We start from the raw sequence: 20,744 nt of genomic DNA, 5'->3' as shown, positions 1-20,744 counted from the left end.
CTACGATTGCCCCAGAATACAAGAGACAGAAAAGTGTCTTAAAAGTGAGCTAGGAAATGCAAGAACTCAGAGAGTCAGCTGTGGCTGAGTGGGTTAATAGAGGCCTTGTTTGCCTCGAAATGTCACTGTACTGCTAGTAACTAACATCACTCAGGAAAGGCCTATGGTAGGTGTGAAAGGTATAATATTAAACCCAAACTTTATTTGGTGTTTGTGTACCTAAAGTGCACACTTGGCAGGGTGGAGGTGGAAGTCCAAGCTGAGTGTTATGGTCCCCTGGGGCAGGTTCCAGATGGAAAGGTGTGTCAGAAAGGATTTGATACAGGGTTTCTGAGCTGCGTTGATCATGAGCCTTATACTGCACAGTGTATGGGTATGCCTCAGTGCCTAGTGCAGCTGCAGCATGGTGCTCCTCTGGCATGGATTAGGAATCTGGTTTCTGGCCAGAGCCCTAGGGCTGAACTGGAAGCATAGAGAGGGCACTGACATCATACCCACCCTCTGGTTTGTGTGACCCAGGGCCACAGCACCCAGGTCAAGTTTAAAGTGGAACGTCCCTGTCTAGTAGGTTGGGGAGTGCTTCCTCACTGCACTGGTTGATTAGTTTAATAAGTTGAGGACTCTGCTTTCAGCCATGTTCTGGATGGTGGGTCTCATTGATTCCATGGTTCATGGCCCTTCATCTTCTGCTAGATAAATAGGCACAGACATAGCCAAATTCTCTCCCTCCCCCCATTCACACCAGAATAATCCCAGTGACTTCCATGGAGTTGTTTCTCTGAGGTTTGTTGCAGAAGGGAGCTTGGAGTAGGGACCAGGGTACAGGAGAGGTGTGGGATCTGGGAGGGAGTTTGGATGAGGAAGGGGTTGTGACATAGGGCAGGGGATTAGGGTGCAGAGTCTGGGAGTGGGTACAGATGCAGGATAGGGCAGAGAGTTTGAATTACGTGGGGTAGAGGGGTAGGAGTGGGAGGGGGCAGAGGGTTGGGAAAGAGAAAGGCTGGGGTGCCAGAGGCAGGCTCCAGCTGGGAAATGCTTACCTGGGTAACTCCTGAACAGCAGCCTAGCAGGTTTTCTGCCTTCCATGCCCCAGCAGGCTGGTTCAGAGCAGCCGCCAAAGGAGTGGGGGAAAGGGCACGCGCATCTGTGAACAGCTACAAGCCCAAGGGGAGGCAAAGGAGGTATTCCATGTGATGCCTATACTTCAAACAGGCAGCTCCCATTGGCCAGAAACTGGCCAATGGGAGCTGCAAGATTGTGCTAGAGGCATGGGCCCAGTACACAAAGCCTCCCTGCACCCCCTGGGAGGGCTCAAAGCTGTTCACTGACAAACAGGGCCCCACAGCTCGCTTTTCTGAATGGCGTGCATGAAGGAGGGGCAGGCAGGGGCCTCACTGAGGCTCCTGCTATGCCTGTGGGTCATATCCGGCTGGTTGATGGGCTGGATTTGGCCCATGGGCTGGATTTTGCCTCACCTTGTTGTAGAGGCTTTGCGGGGAAGTCTGGTCTGCCTTTACCTATTCTGTGGTGAAAGGTTTTCAGGGCTCTCAGCCTGACTCTTGCCATGGATAACAAATTCAAACAAAAAGAAAAATATTTAATGTTCATCTCTTTATGTTACTATGGATCCCTTAGCCTCAAACAAAAACCCAAACAGCTTCATCAAGATAACTAGACAGAAGGTGGAATGTGGCCAGGAAAGTTACATGACAGTCCATGAATTGCAATATATTCTTGAATTTAGGTCTCCTACATAACTTTTACAAACTGCCTTTATCTAAGGGAAATAATTACTAACATCCAATCTGGGTTAAATGAGTTCAGAAAGGCTGCCTGCCAAAGGGCCACCTGCTATTTGCCACCCACTAGGAACTGGCTTTATTAGTAAGCATTTGGTCAAAGTGCAGCTGCAGATTCCATGATGATAATGACATTGTATTTGTTCTCCTCCCCTTTTGTACTCCAGTGGAGATGACGCTGACCACCTGTTGCAGGAACTAGCTAGAGCAGCCAAAAGATTTCCTCACATAAGTACAGCACAACGAGCATATTTGATATCACCCTGCTCCTCTTTCATTTAGTTTCCTAAAACATTTTTTTTCTGACTCTGCATTTGACTACTTTGGAAAGCATAGGAAGGGCTACTTTGCCAGCCCTTCCGTTTCTTTTGATTTTTGTTGTCATCCTGCCATATTGTCAAACACTGGAATTCAAAAATCGTGCTTTTAAAATCAGGGGTTTTAATTAAAACAATCTGTTATAAATCCTTTTTGTTTGCGTTAGTCATTTGAGCCATCAGGGTTCACATTTTCAAGTTGTTTTCCCCTCTGTAGCTAAAAAGGTTAAAATGTATGGTTTTTTTTTTAAATGAAAATGTTACATGAAGACATGGCTCCAGGAGCTGGGGCTTAAATAGAAGCTCAAAATATTGTGGAACTAGTCATAAAATGAAAAGATGGCAACATTGTGTGTAGTTTAAACACTTCATAAGGACCATTGCTACCTCTGCACAGCGCACGGCCCAGTGGGGCCCTGTTCCTGTTTAGAGCTCTCAGGCACTACACAGTATTATCACTAATAAGAAGTCCAGCTTTCAGGGTTCTGTTGCCACTGGTCTCAGGGGAGGTTTAATGTGTAGGCAAACTCTTTGGGCATCACATGGTTAGGGCATCACTGCTGTCACAACCACTTCCTCTCCTTTGTTAGGGATTCACTCCTGAACACAGACAATGCCTGGCAAAATGAAGTGTGGGCCATCATCCCTCAACTCTTTAGACTCAGAAGGCTCATTTCATCCTCAGAGCTCCGAGAAATTTGACTTATAAGTAGGAAAAAAGTTCTAGACCCTCCAAGGTGCTTAGGTGTGGCTCGGCTCAGCCTTTCAGTGTCTGTTCCCTAGGTGCCCAGCCAACTAAGGGAATCCTCAGCCCCAAGCTAACCTGATACCATGCATGGGGGGACTTAGGTGGCTAAGAAAAGGATCCTCATAAGCCAGCAAGTTGAGCAGCGGGAGGCATAACCAGCCAGGAGTGAAATGCTGAGGAGAAGGTGGGGAGATGAGAGGGTTAGGTGCTAACAAGCTGACCAGGTATGCCTGGCTGATGGGAAAGAGAGAAGCACTGCCCTCGTCCCTCCTGATCCATCTTAGGATTCTCAGCCAGGAACTTTCTTGTGGAGTTAGGTACCTAATTAGGCAGATCAGCAGCATAGATAGCCAGTGTCCTAGCAGCTGAAACAGGCTTATACTCAGTACCTCTCTCCTGCTCATCTAATGGCTAAGTCTACACTTGACAGTGCTGTAACTTTCTGGCTCAGGGGTGTGAAAAACACCCCTCCCTCCCACGTGTAGCAAGTTACAGCACTGTAAAGCACTGGTGTGTACCAGGCTACTTGTGAGCTCTCAGTGCTGTTAACAACTTCCTTCGTGGAGGTTGTTTACATAGAGCATTTGTTGTGGCCACACTTTTAGTTTAAAGTTCTGCTACAGCCCTGCTTTAAACTTTGAAGTGTAGACAAAGCCAATGTTTCCTTGTGTCCCAGGCTGTATTGTGTGGTGTTACCTCCTCTACCTGCTATCAGCCCTCCTGCTGCATAAGATGCTGCAGGTACATGAAAGCGGCCATACTGGGTCAGACCAATGGTCCATCTACCCCAGTATCCTGTCTTCTGACAATGGCCCATTCCAGGTGCTCCTGAGGGAAACCCTGCTGGTGAACAGAGACTAAGGATGCCCAGAACGTGGGATTGTATCTCTGCCCATCTTGGTAAATAGCTATTGATGAACGTATCCTGGATGGGATCAGATATTAAGATGCACAGAACATGCCTACAGGATTGAGCCTGGCTGGGCCATAAATGTTCTGCTTGGTCTGAGAATCTCACTTTAGGGACTCTGGGGCACGAACTCGACACTTTAGCAGCAGGGTAGAATAGTGGACACAGGCAGAGAGGTTTGTAAATGCTTTTGAGGCTCTGGGCCAAAGCATCTGGATTTTTTAAAAACAGGCTAAAAATGCTTCTCCCTACCTTTGCAGTCGGATAACTAAGGAATAGCTGAATGCTTTTTTTCTGCTACTTTCCAAAAAAGTCCAGCAATTAAAGTGTAAATTCTGCAGAACGTGGACGGTCTTCCTATGTGTCTGTACAGCACCTAGCACAGAAAGGCTTCAGTCCTGAGGCCTGGCCACCCTGCAGCACAAGTAATAAATGGTGGTTCTGAGACACTGCAGCCTGGTGGGTAATAGTTTTGAGACATGTGTGTGATTAAAAGTAGGGTGTGGGAATGGAAGTCAGATTGTGACAAGCACATCCCTGGGGTGGATGGATTGTGCCTCCCAAAGCACAGTCCCTCTTGAAGTTTTCCTGTGCTCAGAAGGCACCTTACTCTACAATGGTGCAAACTTGTCCCAACCGACTGCCCCACCAGCTCCACTGCAGAGTGCAGGCAAGATTGGAGCTAAGACCTTCCTTGTCCTTTCTCCCACCTTTTGGAATGGTGGGTTCCCGGGCTGCCTGAATACTCATAGGATCAGCTCTGCCTGATTTAGAGTTATTCCAGGTCCTAGGTGAAAGGTACATAGAAGATGCTTCGGATGCCTATGAACACAGTTGCACAGTTTAGACCTATATGATTATAGTGTGATGTAGCTATATTTCATTTTGAATCAGCTGTATGTTATGTTTTACTGGCTAATTCTAAAATGTCAGCATACCTGCCTATGTGTTTGTCTTTGGTGAGGAGAAAAATTGCATTACAAGAAACATCTGCAGTAGGTGTGCCATGTTCATTACAAATGTACAAATGTTTTACCTTCACACTAGTAATGACATTTTGAAAATGAATACTTTAAATCAGCTTTATCTTTATGCTTAAGAAATACCTGTAAAAAGGACATCTTACTAAATATACTAAACTCATGAGTCTGAAAGTACCAAACTTCTAAACTTTATTACTAACATTAATGTTGGCAGCCTTTATTTAGGAACATTTAGTTTTGTTTTCTTCCAGTCCCTCAGTATAAGAAACCTAAATGGATTGAACTATTTCTCAACAGTTGAGGTAAACACAGAAGAGATTGAGCAACCAGGAAAAAAAACCATATCAAATAAGATGCAAAAATATTTTGAATAGTTCCTTCTTTGTTCAGTAGAACATAGCTGTAAAGATTGCTTGGAAAACCAGTTTAGATTTGTACCTGAGAGCAAAAAATAAATCTGCTTTTAGTTTCTAGAAAGATTAAAATGCTAGACAGCTTAACTATGTATGGTAACACTTTAAAAGCACAGTTTGAAGTGGAAACTAAATTGCATTGAGGTCAGAGCCTCACTGCCAGAGGCTAAGTATTGGCAGACTGGGAAAATGGCTTTCTGAACTACAACATTCCCTTTAAACTATAGCCACAACACTCAAAACCAGTGAATTTTCAGCATCCCTACTATGTGCTAATTGCAGCATATTATGCCTAAATAACTTTTAAAAATCTTGCTCTGGTACATGACTTAGGGTATGTCTACACTGCATTCCTCTTTCGAGAGAGGAATGCAAATGCGGAGAAACGAAATTGCAAATTAAGAGCGGATTTGAATTTCCTGCGCTTCATTTGCATAATCTTGTCTGGGCGCTATTTTGAAATACCCTATTTCAAAAAAAGAAACGCTGTCTAGACGTAGTTATTTTGAAAGAAAACTCTTCTTTCGAAATTACCCTTAAACCTCATTTTATAAGGAGTAAGGGTTTTCTTTCGGAATAACCGCATTTAGACAGCATTTCTTTTTTCGAAATAGGGTATTTCAAAATAATACCCGGACGTGATTATGCAAATGAAGCATGAGGAATTCAAATCCGCTCTTCATTTGCAATTTCGTTCCTCCGCATTTGCATTCCTCTCTCGAAAGAGGAATGCAGTGTAGACATATGCTTAGAGAGCAGGTTCATACTGTAGTTAGGTACCAGAATGAGATTCAGAAGAACTTAATTCAGTTTCTTTCTTTGCCATGGATTTCCTGTGTGACATGGGAAAGTCACTTACTTGCTTTGTACCTTAATTTCCCAAGTTCATTTGGTTCATATGAGGATAAATCAATACATTATTGGTAGAGGTTTAGGTAATACGTTTATGAGGGTCATAAAATTATCTAGATACTTTTAGTAAGTTTGAGGAGGAGAGAGCTAGCTATTGGAAACATACTGAATAACTTCAAGAATCCTTTCTTGGCATGGTAATCTATACACTTGTATGACTTCCCTGGAGGGGGAACTTTGATTCAATGAATGTTTGAACAAATAACCTAGAAAAAGAAGGCAAGTGGAGAAATTAATGTGGCTGAAGTGGAACAATCAGCAAATCAGCCAGTCTTAAATGACGGTACAAATTCAGTCCTCATCCTTAGCAGTTATCATGGCTCAGAAAATATTCCGATTAAATATCAAGCCTGGATCTACAATGTACACAAAACAGAAATCTGCTCTGAAGAGAGGAGGTTTATTTTCTTATCATTTAGCTTGCTGCTGATGTGAAAAAGAAGAGAGAAATTAAACAACATTTCATAGCGGCAGGAGTGAAAGCAAGTAGATTAAACACAGTTAAGTTCAGTGTAATCTTGAATAATAAAACATTCATTTGAAGGGATCAGAGGACTGCATTTGGAAAAATTTGCATTTGCATGTTGGAAAAATTCTGTGAAAAGTGTAATGGAAAAGAGGATCAGGAATTTGAATGATATTTAAAAGACTCTGAGACCTTTTTCTCTGAGCTGTATCACATTAGCACTAAAATACTGCACTTGCTAAATATTCCTTAGAATATCAGCCATATTTTTTAAAGTTCTGGACTTTGATATTCTTTTGGGATATATTTTTTGGATGTGCACAAATGAATCAGGAGGAACTAAGTCTATTGTCAAAAGTCACTAAGGGTATGTCTACACTACCACCCTAGTTCGAACTAGGGTGGTAATGTAGGCAACCGGAGTTGCAAATGAAGCCCGGGATTTGAATTTTTAAATGTCTGCTAGTGCGGACTCTGTGCCGCGTGTAGCCGCGCGGCACGGAGTCCGCACTAGCGGACATTTAAATATAGTGCAAAGAACCAGCGATGCAATAGTATGGTCAATCAGTTAAGACAGCTAGTAAATACGCAAAGAAATAGCAATATGGATCAATTATGTGGAAAATCTGTAATTAGATGAATCGGAATCAGTTATGGAGCAGATCAATTATGCAAAGAAATACAAAGCAAATTAAAATGGGAAGACAATTGCTTATGGATCAAAAATACAGAGGATTAATTACTGAACAAGTGAGTTATATAGAAGCCAGCTAAAGGAATTAGGTTATGGTAATGGATAGTCAGCAAGGAAGTTGAATATACCAGGTGCTCTTGAGTGAAGTGAATAGCCAGGTACTAATGAAAAAGGTTATAAATATTTATCCTGCTGAGTAGCCAGCTGTGCTGGAACACTGTACTGCCCCAGATGACAGCAGGAAGCAGCAAGGAGATGGGGGCAGATCCTGGCTACAGGAGGATGTGCTAGTAGATACAGGAGAGGTCCATGTGACTTGCCTGCAGTTCTGCTTAATCTCTATTGCCTAGTCAAATTTGTGTTTAACTGTAAAGGGCCAAGCATCTATCCCCTCATTACAAGTTTTCCACAGACTTTCTAGACTTTTGACTCTGTCCATCAGCAGTAACTAGAGACCTGTCCCAAATCCCGTTAGACTTTATAGAATCCTTTCTTTTATCTTCAGTGGGCATTGGATCAGGTCCTACAGCACTTAACACCTGTCGGAGCTACTCCTTTGCCTTACATGGTGTGGGCATATGACACTGACTATGGCAGTAAGCAACAATTAAAAAACAAAATGTAACGTTTTGTGGAGAATTTCCTGGGTTTTCTCTGCACTGACAACTGTGGTGCCTATCTGTGGACAGACAGCGAAGAGTCCCATGGCACCTTATAGACAAACAGATTTATTTGGGCATAATCTTTCATGGATAAAAACCACTTTGTCAGACTCATGCATGAATCTGTCAGAGACTTGGTTTGCCTGTTTTATTTTGATTGTACCAGAAACCATGCCAGTGACTTTGCCTATTTTATTTTGATTGTACAAGAAACTCTGTGTACAAATCTGAAATCCCAGATGGGTTTTTTTCATGCATGCATCTGACAAAATCTCATTGTCTTTGCAGATACAGACTAACTTGGTTACCCCTCTGAGACTTATCTGCATACAGTCATCAGATAATGACACATACAAAATCATACAACATCACTATTTGCTGTACATATCAAGGATTACACAACTAGAGTCTCTGTCTGGGGTAAAAATAGGCATTTGAAAAATTAAAATATGGCCTGCAGCTGGCTGAAATTTGTCCTTAAGCATCCTCCAGAACATTATTGACAGAGCAGCAGCAGAATGTGAACACATTGGATGAAGTTCTAGTTGCACTGCAGAGCTACAGCAATGTGCATAGAGTGCATTTGATGTAGTACCCTTCTATGCTATCACTTTGTTTATTACAGAGAAGTGGTAGCTCAGTACTGCAATGAATAAGGTTTTGCATTAAATTCGGCCATGAAAATAAGATCAGCTTTTGGATTGCAAAAAAAGGCATTTGCCTGAATCAATATTTCATTTTTTCATGGGTTAACATCTGTGATTTAATGTTGCTAAAGAACCACATCACATGTTAGATTTTGTTTTTTAATTGTTGCTTGCTGGTATAGTCAGTGTATATCAGATTTTGTTTATTAATTCATGGCTGAGTTCTACAGCTATCTCAGAGCAGAATGAGCACGTTGAATGACTCAATTATTTTTTCCTTCAATTTTATTAAAATGTGTGTTATGAAGAGAAGTAACTAGTAACATTGCTTAAAATTATGCAAAATGCAAATAAGGATGGTTCCTTAGTGTCCTCTTCCTGGGCTTCTCAAAGCTTTCAGGCATTATACTCCTACATTCCAGTCCTGGACATCTTTTGAATAGAATCTGCCAATAATACCAGACTGGGAGGTGGGTCTGTGACATGGATAAATATCTACTATGCACACCATTAACTTGATTTTTTTGGGTCAATATGTGATTTGAATTCAGAATGGGAAAGGATAGCTACCTATTTTGACATTAAATTATTCTTTAAAATAAGCATGATCATAAGTACATTTAAGGGAATGCAGAATTCCTTCCCAATTTGATATTCACAAATGCTTTAAAGTGAAGCTACATTATGAATAAAAGAAATGAGTCTGAAGCCAAGGAGAGAGAGCTGGAGTGATGAGGTATATGTGAGTTATCACTGTAGCCGTGTTTATTAAACCCACATGAATAGAGGAGATCATCTAAAGATGGGCATAAAGGAAGAAAATGCGGAGCTAAAACCAAAAGGACATTGGAGAGGAGGAATTATTGCCCAAATCTGAAAGGTCAGTGAGATAAGAAGAAGGAAAGAGAGGATCATGCCAGTAAAGAATAGAATTTTGTAATAGCTTGTTATCAGTTTGAGGTCAATGGGATTTGAAGAGGCTTACCCCCTCACAAGAGGATCTAAGCATGTGCCAGTACTTGGCACCCTGTGGGGAAAAAACTCAGTTTTTCAAAGGAACTTTGATGCCCAAATACATATTGTCACCTACTTTCTATTACCTGAATATTGTACAGGCATAGACCTGCTTCAGTTAAATGGAACATTACTGACCTTGTTCGTTTGGTTCTGGTTGTGCAGTATTAGTGGTCTCACTTTTCTGTGGATCACTTTTGTTTTTATTTTCACCCTTAAAGAAACAAACAGGAGTATTTAAAATGTATTTTAGGAAAAGCTCTGGTTCTGGCATAAAAATATGTGAAAATTCACTTAGCTGCCTTTGTCTCTTTCAACCATCTTTATTCCTATAACATATCTTTTTGCTCTTGAGACATGCATGTGTGTATATATGTTTGTATTCTGTACATACAAAAAACCTCCCAAATACTAGAATACATATTTATATGATTACTTGAAGGAACATAGTGTAGAGAGGCATGATGGTCAAGTGGTTATAGGGCTAGAAAGACCTAGGTTCAATTCAGTATTCTTATAGGGTATGTCTACACTACAGTGTTATTTCAAAATATCTTATTATGAAATAACGTTTCTACACATAAAATGCATTTTGAAATAGCATTTTGCTATTTCGAAATAGTGCATCCACACTGAGTGGACTTTGAATCACATTTAAGACTGGTTCAGGTCAGGACTTACTGTGTGGGGCTGTTGCCTGAGGCTATCTGAGGTCTGTACTTAAAGGCCTCCCCCCCCCCCCCCCCCCGAATAGCCAGTTCTCAGGTTTCCCTGCTTGCTTGTCTACTCAGGACACCACTCTGCAACATGGAGCCAGAGCTGGCCCTGGGTCCTTTGGTGCTTCTCTTGGATGCGTTGCTGCGAGCCTGGCTGAACTTTCTGCAGGCTGCCATCTGGGAGCTCCATCGGGGGCAGTTAGTATCCAGGAGGCCCTTCAGGAGAGCTTCTACCCTGAGGAGCAATAAAAGCCTCCCTGGTCTGCCCCACTGGGGGCTTGTGCCTCATTCCTCCCTCACGTCCTTCCACTTACCCCTCCCTAGCCCCAGTTCCTGATGTCAAACAAAATACATGGATTATCATGAACACAAACTCTTTTTATTTAACAAAACTGGGGGGGAGGGAATGAAACTCTGGTGAGACTGGGGAAAGGAGGCAAGAGAGGGGAGAAGAGAGAGTGGGAGTAGGGAGGGGGAAACCTGGGAGGAGGGAGCTGGAAGGGGGAAGCAAGGGGAAGAAGGGGGAAGGGAAGCTCACGGCTCAGAGTTGGGGGTCTCGTCCAACCAACTTGATTTTCAAGCAAACCTGCTCCTGGGTTCACATGTGGCCTTTAGTGGCCAGGCTGGCAGCTATCCTGCCATAGACGGCCGCATTCCTCCATCTAGTGTGGAGATCATGGATGTTGGGGGCATCCCCCCCAACCCTGAATATGGTCCATGATCTCCACTCTGGACGAGGAAGGCGCCTGCCTTCTCCAGGCCCTGACAGGAGAGCTGGCAGACTGCTTCTGGGGAGCGGTGGAGGGCTGGCTGCCAGTGGCTTGCTGGCTCATGTTTTGGGGCCACCGGGTCGGGGCAGAGACTGTTAGCTCTGGACTGGCAGGCTTGGAGCTGGCACAGGCACTATGGCCAGAGTCTACCCCTTTAAGGGCCCTGGGAAGTGGGGGGAGGGAGAAAAGCATTCTTGGTTGAGGCTGGAGTGGCCACCAGGGCACCCTGGGAAGGCTGGAGGCCCCCTATTTCAAAATAAGTGTCTACATAGCACTTAATTTGAAATAGCTATTTCAAATTTGATGTTATTCCTCATAGAATTTGGTTTACCAAATTCGAAATAAGTGCTCCACTATTTTGAATTTTTTTCAAAATAGTGGTTTGGCTGTGTAGATGCTAGAAAAGTTATTTCGAAATATGGGCTGTTATTTCGAAATAACTTTGCTGTGTAGACATACCCATAGAAACTTCCATGGTGAACTTGAGCAAATCACTTAGCTATGTCTGCATTAGAATTGGTAGGAGTGAATCTCTGCTAGAGGAGATGTGCTGTAATCAATCTAATATGATACACACAGATGTGGGGGTGGCACTAGCCACCCCAAGTACATTTCTATCTGAAACTACTCATGTATACTTAAGGCTGCTTGTGCATTGGCACTTCTATTTTTAACATAATAGCTCAATCAGAAATTAGCTCAATGTATACATGTATACACCTAGTCCATGCTTTGGTTTCCCATCTCTTAAATAGATATACTACTACTTTCCTGCCTCATGGGAGGATAAATACATTAGAGACTGTGAGGCATTCAGATATTATGGTTTCAGAGGGGTAGCTGAGTTAGTATGTAACTGAAAACTTTAAAAAACAATGAATAGTCTAGCAGCACCTTAAAGACTAACAAAACCTGCAGATGGTATCATGAACTTTCATGGGTACAACCCACTTCTTCAGATGACTGGAGTATTAGAAATCCAGATCCAAAAATAAATAAGGGAAGGTGGAAGGAAAAATGAGGAGGAAAAAGAAAAAAAAGAGAAAAAAATAGTGAATTGGATTGTTTAAGTTTCGAGAGGCTGAAAAGAACTATTTGCACTTCTATAAGTGCCCATTGTTTGGTTGGTTGGTGAAGTCACTAGGGGTATGTCTACACTAGCCACCCTAGTTCGAACTAGGGTGGCTAATGTAGGCATTCGAACTTGCAAATGAAGCCCAGGATTAAAATATTCTGGGCTTCATTTGCATGTTCCCGGGCACCGCCATTTTTAAATGCCTGGTAGTTCGAACTCCGTGCCAGCGGCTACACGCAGCACGGGCTAGGTAGTTCGAATTAAAGCTCCTAATTGGAACTACCATTACTCCTCCTGCAATTTAACTTCATTTACAAGTTTGATTCTTACTAGAGAGGAATGAATGAAGATATCGGCTGCCTCGCAGATTACCTTCCACATCCCCTAGGGTATGACTACACTAGCCACAAGCAAGAAAGTAAAACTTAGAATGGCAATAGGGAAGAATGGGTTTTTCTGGGAGGAGAGAGACTGAAGTGAGAGCAAAAATTAGGCACCATACAGCATATACAAATGAAAATTTTTGGTTTTGTTTCAGATTTTTTTTAAAGTTAACAACTTTTAACATTTATTTTTGGGTTTGTTTTGAGTATACAATGAAAAATGGGATGGTTTCTTATTTTATTTAGACTGTTTGTCCAACCCTAAGTTGGATCACAGGATCTTCATATTCTGAGAGTTTAATTCTTACAGCTTGGGAAACAAACAAATATGTACAATTCCATTTATAAAGAATCTGTACTTTATCAGGATAATGGGGGGGGGGTAAAGAAGAACATGAGCATTTTGTTTGCTTATCACTTGCTAAGGTTAGATAGACAGACTTTTGCTGCACAGGTTGTTTATCCTGTTTCAGGCTTTTGCTCCTCTGGTAAGTGCTGTGTCACAGGGTGACTGTGGCCCTTTAAGAAGCAAAGGAGTCCAGCTCACACGTGACATATCAGCTGCCTCCCAATTAGGCTTAGAAGAGGACAGTGGGGCTTGAAAGGACCTGGAGAGTTAGTCAGCTGAGAGCACAGACTGGAGAAACAAGGAAATGGCTGTTGTGAGCTAATTGGTAGAGACAGTCTGTAGAGAGAACATTGCAGGCTGCCGTGGCAAGAAGGAGTAACTGGTGGAGGGGCTGGCTGCTGGTGGAGGGGCTGGTAGAGAGGCTGGCTGCTGACCTTCCAGTGCTAGAGAGCCAGTGTCAGCTAGCTGAAAAGGGCAAGACTAGGAGGCCAGCAGAAGGGTGAGCCTGTTGAGGTAGCTAGTCCATACAGGATGTCTGAAAAGGACTGAGCCATTGGACTATGTTTTGAGCAGAAGACATGATACTGGACACTCCTGGATAGTTTGGTGAGTAGAGGGTCCCAGGAACAAGGGCAGAAAGGAACTGGGAATTGAGTGCTGGTGGTCTCATGGATGTATGACCTGGAAATGGTGTTTCTCAACAGAAGAATGGAAAACTGGTTGTGTGGACTACTGTGTGTGTAAATGTATCTTAACAGTGACAAAGATTGTGCTCTTTTTGTGGCCGGACCTTGGGGAAGCTGAAGCAGAGGTGGCTTGTTGCAGGAGGCTGCTCTGGATGGGTCCTCTTTATGAGAGGGCATTTAAGGGTGTAGATGGAAAAATATATTGATACTAAGAACAGATGTGCTAGTTGTAATATGCCAGATCATGAGGAAATGAACTGGTCACACTTAGTTTCTTAAATGGAAAATGGTATGTTGATGCCAGTAAATAGAAGAGCAGAATATGAAGCAAAAACACATGGGCAATGCTCACGCTCACACTCACACATTTGCTATATACACCTTCATTTTCTGTAGATGACAATGTGGAGAGAGGCAGTAACTAGGGGCTTTCTTGCACAGTACTCACTCTTAGTATGTATAAACTTGTTCCCTCGCTATCAGCACTTTACAATTTCCCATTACTTGTTTTTTAAATAGTTCCCCCTTTGTTTGGGGCTGACTCTGGAATTTTCCTTCTAGCTCCTCCTCTTATTAATCTGGCTCTCCCCTTAGGGAGATCAGCCTGATCTGTATTGCTGGAAACAGTGTAAGAGCCTTCCCGCAGTGGAAACTTTCCTGGGGGTAAATACAAGACAAAAGAAACCTTTCAGACTTGTATATAAGAAATCTTGTGGCTACCAATATCAGAAATAGAAAATTAAGGGCACAACACAAACAGCCTCCTTTCTCCATTCTTCAGGCCAATTAAAGGTACAGTAGCACTGCTCCTGAAAGCAAAACCAGCTCTACAAGGCCAAACTACCCATGGGGCAAATCTCAGTATAAAATACAGGACATTGTTACCCACCACTGCTGGTAATGCATGTACCTCAGTATGACCACAGTCCCAATGGATATATAATAATTAATATATAATATGAAATATTGGGCTAATAGTAGTGATGGATGTACTTCTACATTTTCATACAAAATATGTAGACTTTATTGCCTATCCAACTTGTATTATCAATTAGTATGAATCACTCCTGGTCTTTGTTCCTACCAGTTAAGCAGTTCCTATGGGAAAAGAGGGAGGAATACCTAAGAGACTTTGCAAAATGTGATACACTCTACAAAATAGGTTCTACTGGGCCTTTTGTAAATGACCTGTAGAAAATCAATGGATCGAAGTGGAGATCTTACATAATGCTGTGGCACTGGAGTAGGAAGTAGGGCGCACATCTGTTGTCATTACTGTAAGGGACTTCCAGGGGAGTGGACTACTACCCTACCTCAAAAGGAAATCAAATGACAGACTAGGACCAGACTGCCTCATCACCACTGAAGATGAGATAAGATACTTGAGGGATGGAAGTCTAAGGCAGCTGGGCTGTAGAGTATCCTCTGTAGCAAATGAGAGACACACAGAATTCAGGACTCTTGTCTCATTATGTATATCCAGTTTAAATGGTGTACACATGGCCTTGACTATGCTGCATCTTGCCACGTTTGATCAAACACATCCCATCTGAGGGATATTTGAGCACAAGTGCAGAACATATTGAGAGCTCACAGAATATGTATTTTAACATGTTTTATCAATTAGGGCCTAAATCTGTTGTGCATCCCCCAAACAGAAAATTATTCCACTTAGTAACATGCTTGTGTGGATTGGAGATCAAGATAAAATACAGGTTGAGCTGCAAATGGGTAAACATAAAAAAAATTTAAATAAATGAACCTCATTTTCTGAATAGCCTTCCATCTTTGAACATTTTAATTAGTGTCCATTTTAGTCAAAACTATAAAGGTGTTAGGAAGCCTATAGCAGTGCTTCAAGAAATGATGTCAAAGGAATGGTTAACGTTGGCAGAAGTGTTGCTAGCTCTTTAGGGGCCCTAAATAGGAATATTTTGTCCCCCCCCCACATACTAAAAAAGTTAATGGAGGCCCCCCTAGAGCTGATCGGGGACCCTAAGCAATTGTTTAGTCTGCTTATGCCTAGAACTGCTCTCAACTGTGGTCAGCTTGTTACCTTGTGGAGGTGATGTTGCACATCCTAGAGTGATAAATCACATTGTGGTTTGTTAGTGTTTTGTATACATAGGCACACATTTTTATTTTTGTTACCTGAACAGAATTCTTGATGTTAAACAGTCATTTAATTAAAATAATAAAGGTAGAATTTCCTTTGCTCTCAAAACAGCAATTAAGATTTAGGGCACTGGACTATTTGTAAGCAATTTGTTTTGCTGTGGTAACCACTATCCCAATGACTTGGTTAATCACTGAGTATTTGTATTCTGTCTGTGATGTTACGAGTTATGGCAGGTTACAGCAAATTCTGGATACCAAAAATCCTCATTTAAAAAAGCCAAGTAAATGAATGCTTTTTTGGCCTTAGAAGACCTTGAGTTTTAAAATTTTTCATTAATTTGCAGGGCACAAATAAATTAAAACGCTAAACCAATAGTTGTTTTTAAAAAATATGGAACAAAAAGATTGCTTTTGTGTAGATATCAACTGGAACTATTTTTGTAAAACATAACCAAATTATATTTGGTAACTAAGTTACCTTGTCTTTCCAAGACGTTTTATGGCCCAGTACTCATTCAAAATAGGTTCATTTGTAAAGCAACTAAACCAGAGTGAGCAGTTTTGTGAAGAAAATATAAGGAAACAAAGAGCAAACCAAAAGGCAGCTGGCATTTAGCACAGAAGAGGATATTCAATAGAGTAAGCTTCTGGGAAAAATCTAAGTTTGGGTTATCACTACATCTAATTACAACACAGATTTCTAAGCAGAAACTGAATATTAATGGGTAAGATTAAATACAGTACTTTACCTGTTCTGCACATGGCGGCTGTTGGGGTGGTCGATTAGGAGGGGCCTCTTCATTCTTGGACTTTTCCTCCTCTGGCTTTTGCTTCACTTTGATGAATCTTGCTTTAAGTTTATTGAACATCTTGTCTCCGAGACTGTTCTGAAACCTCTGCTGCTCTTTACTGGCAACAGGGACAGCCTGTAGCTTTTCTTGCCATTACTGTTCAAGCCAATTAGACCTTTAATCAGGGTTTACTTCTGGTTAATGCCTTGAAGAAACTCCCTACGTAGACAGACTGTTCCAGTGACAGCTTTACATGCCATTATTACTTTTGTTTTATATCCTAGAGTAAGTGACTTGTAGCTTAATAGTTAAAAGTTATGCAGAGAATTTAAGTCTCTGCATAAATGTATATGGAAGAATGGTGTCTGTCCTGGCTGGAGCAAAGCAATGTCTTATATTTATATTGCACCCCAGGTATTTAACATTAATACATTTTTTGCATTTATAGTCAAAGTTTAGTCATAAAAGCATTTAGAGTCTAACTGGGAAATGAAAAAGGTTAATTAACCAATTGTCCTAGTGCTGCACCATCTACACAGTGGATTACATGACTTCTCCAGGATTAATTCCCTCTGCAGTCCCAAAGCAATCATCTTACAAGTGACACTAAACAGCATTAGCTATCCTTTACCCTCCGTGCTCATTTTTTAGTAAGTTTCTGCCTTTTCGCTAAGGGAAGTCGCATATTTCAGATTAATGGAGAAAGGTGAAAATATTTCCAAATGAAATCCCAACCAGTACCATTTTATAAAAAAGCCTGTGGTGATCATTTTGAATGGATCAGGATTTTTGAGAAAGTACTACAGAATTTAATATATGATGATTTTTAAATTGGGTTTTGGACCTAATAGATTTTAAAAGAAAATTAAACATTATTTAGTGTAATTTAAAAACGCTTATAAAAAGGATATCGGTTTCTAAAAACTTAAGTAGATGAGCAATTTCCATATAACCTCACTGGTTTTACAACCTATTAAATTCTTCAGGATGTTTCCATAAAGGAAATATATATATACATTTTAAAATACTTGATTGAAATATTGAAAATAAGTTTTATATAGGAGATGAATACTCATGTAAAGTATTTGGGGGCAGGGACCATCTCCGACTATGTTTCTACGTACAGAAACCTGTTGGGGAACACTTTAATCTACCTAATCACTGTTTACAAGATCCTCAAGTGGTGGTCTTGTCACAAACCAATTCTACTAGCCAAATACACAGAGAGGCATTGGAATTACAATTCATCTGCATGTTCAGTTCTCATGCTAATGACCTCAATTGTGATGAGGGATGGTTGGGACACTACCAACCTAACATTCAATGATGGTGCAAATAGCTCTTTGTGTAGATTCCTGTTATTGCCTTTGATTCTTATCTGCTTCATTTTACCTATCTGATCTTCAGGTGCTTACTATTCCCAGTTCCGCCTTCCTGTTTTTCCCTTTGATATTTCCATACCCTCTGCTCCTTGTTTCCCACCCTCCTCCTTTTTTTATTTCTCCCCCACTTCCCCCACTTCTCCCCTGTTTATTTTGGGTCTGCACATCCTAAACTCAGACTCCGGTCATGAAGAAGTGGGCTGTGCCCAGGAAAGCTCATGATACCATCTACATGTTTTGTTAGTCTTTAAAGTGCTACCAGACCATTTGTTGTTTTTTAAGTTTATCCTGTACAGACTAACTCGGCTACCCCCTAAAGCTATGTACAGTGCCTAGTACAGTGGGCTCCGACCATTGTTGGGGCCTCTAAGTGCTACCATAATAAAAATAATAGCAATATGTATCTATCAATATACAGGCTTGGATCATGTCATGAGACCCATCAGGCCAGATCCCCATGGTCCATGTGGAGCCCCATCATATGCGCTCAGAAGTCAATTTATAAGACACTGTGGGATGGGAGCAATGTTTCTCAAATTGTCAATTAGTTAGAAATTAAGAAGTGCCCTCTTTATTAAAATGTATTTTCTGGTTTAACAAGTCAAATGACTTTCCCTCCCCCTCATTAAAAAAAAAATTCTTGCAGAGGCGTCTGACCACATTAATTCTTACATGTGGTAAACTGCAACCATTAAATTAGAAATATATAAACTATTTTCACTGGAATTAATCATACAATATGGATTTTACCTTTATCTCCTGCATCTGAGATTCTGGCCATATTCTTTTTATATTTTTTTAGTAACAGAGAAATTCTAAGGAGGAAAAAAATAGAAGAATATGAATCAGCTAACAAAGACTATTAGGGAATTCTTTTTTCTTTTGGTGGATTACAGGCAGTCCCCGGGTTACGTAGAAGATAGGGACTGTAGGTTTGTTCTTAAGTTGAATTTGTATGTAAGTCGGAACTGGTACATATTGTAGGGGAAACTCTAGCCAAACATTTCTCCAGAGCTCAGTTTTATTCTCCCACACCTCACTTCCCTCAGTCCTTTATTCTCAAGCTGAGGTGTCTGCTGAGAAAAGCCGCTCCGCGTCTCCCTGGTCTGCTGGGGGAGGCGCTAGCTTCGCATCTCCCATGTCTGCTGCGGGGAAGCAGCTAGTGCGGGGTTGCCTCACCCCGTTTGTAAGTAGGGATACGATGTAAGTCGGATCCATGTAACCCGGGGACTGCCTGTACATTGGAGTTTGCACAAATCTTAATGGCTTGCTACATCGTAAGCAAACCTGAAGACTAACCTCTCACACAGAACTACTGGTACCTCATAGTGAAAATGAAGTCCTTTTAATTATTTTTAACCTTTGTAAAGGTCTATCTTGATTTTTAACTATCTGTAAAACTATAAAAAGAGTTACATTCATTAAAAGAAAAAAATAGACAAGCTATGAAGCATTTCTGCAGAGTTACATGTGTTTCTTTTTAAAAAGGTTTCAGTAAGTAGTAGTGTTTTTAGCTCTTTTTTATTATAATATTTGTGATGCTTTCAATTTATCATTAACATGCATGAGAAAGGAATGTAGTAAGTACTGAAAGGAAAATGCCTTTGGGAACCTGTTAGTAACTATTGACATCTGTGAATAATAAATGTTATATTGATTTAGCTGTGTCTAATGAAATAAATGTTTGGAAAAAATCTATATGTTACTATTTCATAAACAGTAATCAGGTCATCATGAACCTGGTACACTGGTACAAATGGGGCTACTACTTCACCTTCTGCTCTTACATGCCACTGACCTTGGATACATGGTTAACCTGCTCCAGTATTTTGTTATTTTTATGTACTAACGTTATTTATTTATTTTTATCAGCTATAGAACACACTAAAAGCACTTCACTTAATTGAACATCATGATCTGCTGTTAAGTAAGAAGATTAATGGTGTACCAGGCAAGGCAGATAGTCTGCATCCAATTAACTTCTTAGCTATGTTGGCTTTCACCGATATTTACTATTATGCTGCATTTATACTAAAATCTAAAGGATTTAGGGATTTCTGAGCTGCCTTGTGCTTCCTTTTAATAAAGGTAGAGTATATCCCAATGTTTAATAATGTATCATTGTTGGCCACAAAAGATTATTTCAAGAGATGACAGCTTTACAATATACACTTTGATTCCTTAAGAAATATCAAACACACCTCTTCATTTATTTTAAAAAACACACACACTTTTTTCCTTCTGCTGAAACTTTAGTTCCATTAGTATTTAAGGGTGTGGCATATTTTCATGGTTTCCAGAGTTTTGTAACTTTTTGGAGAAGTGTTGTAAGCCAAAAGCAGATTTAAAACTGCATGATCACACATATAATAGTATGAATTTTAATTATGTTCCAGAATTTGTGAAAGGGATTCATCTTTGCATGAGTTGTTCCTGGATCTTAAACAGGAAAGCCAGTTAAAAATCTCGCAGTAGAATACTAGTTTGGTTAAATATTGTGGCTGAGATTGTGTGCATATACATGTATTTAAGCTCTAGCCATCATTAATTCTAACTTTGAATCCCACGTACTCCTTAATATAATTGCATATTGTGATATAGCATTTACATGTTTTAATCTCAGCTACAGAATTAAAATTTAATATCTGGAAAAAATCCAGTAAGGCTAACAAACAAATCCCAAATTGTTTAACTATTACATTAAGGGGATCTGGAGATTAGAATCTATAGAGTTAGTGATGACCAAATGTATATTGTAATGGATAAATGTTGCCTGATTTCTTTTCATTATTACAAGTAATAAGGTACCTAAGATCATATCTTAGTTGGCTATCTAAGAATTGAGGCAAGACTATGCTTCTATACATTGTATCGAATTTCTATAACTTTCATCTACTACAAACATGACT

The 20,744-nt window shown here is 40.7% G+C and overlaps 1 protein-coding gene across 1 annotated transcript in view; it reads right to left on the bottom strand.

Annotated features, from left to right (window-relative positions):
• Positions 1-16,531, bottom strand: part of CNGB3 (cyclic nucleotide gated channel subunit beta 3) — a 109,653-nt gene extending 93,122 nt beyond the window's left edge. Inside the window, exons 1-2 of the mRNA XM_089775977.1 lie at positions 16,412-16,531; positions 9,704-9,779 (exon numbers count right to left, since the gene is read on the bottom strand). Of these exons, the coding sequence (XP_089632103.1) occupies positions 9,704-9,779; positions 16,412-16,531 (196 nt within the window). The remainder of the gene's footprint in view (positions 1-9,703; positions 9,780-16,411) is intronic.
• Between the last annotated feature and the right edge of the window lie 4,213 nt (positions 16,532-20,744).

The sequence above is a fragment of the Pelodiscus sinensis genome, chromosome 2 (genome assembly GCF_052426305.1).
Source record: "Pelodiscus sinensis isolate ZL-2025 chromosome 2, ASM5242630v1, whole genome shotgun sequence".
In the NCBI taxonomy this organism is placed as follows: Eukaryota; Metazoa; Chordata; order Testudines; family Trionychidae; genus Pelodiscus; species Pelodiscus sinensis.
This window is presented reverse-complemented; position numbering and strand designations above follow the sequence as displayed.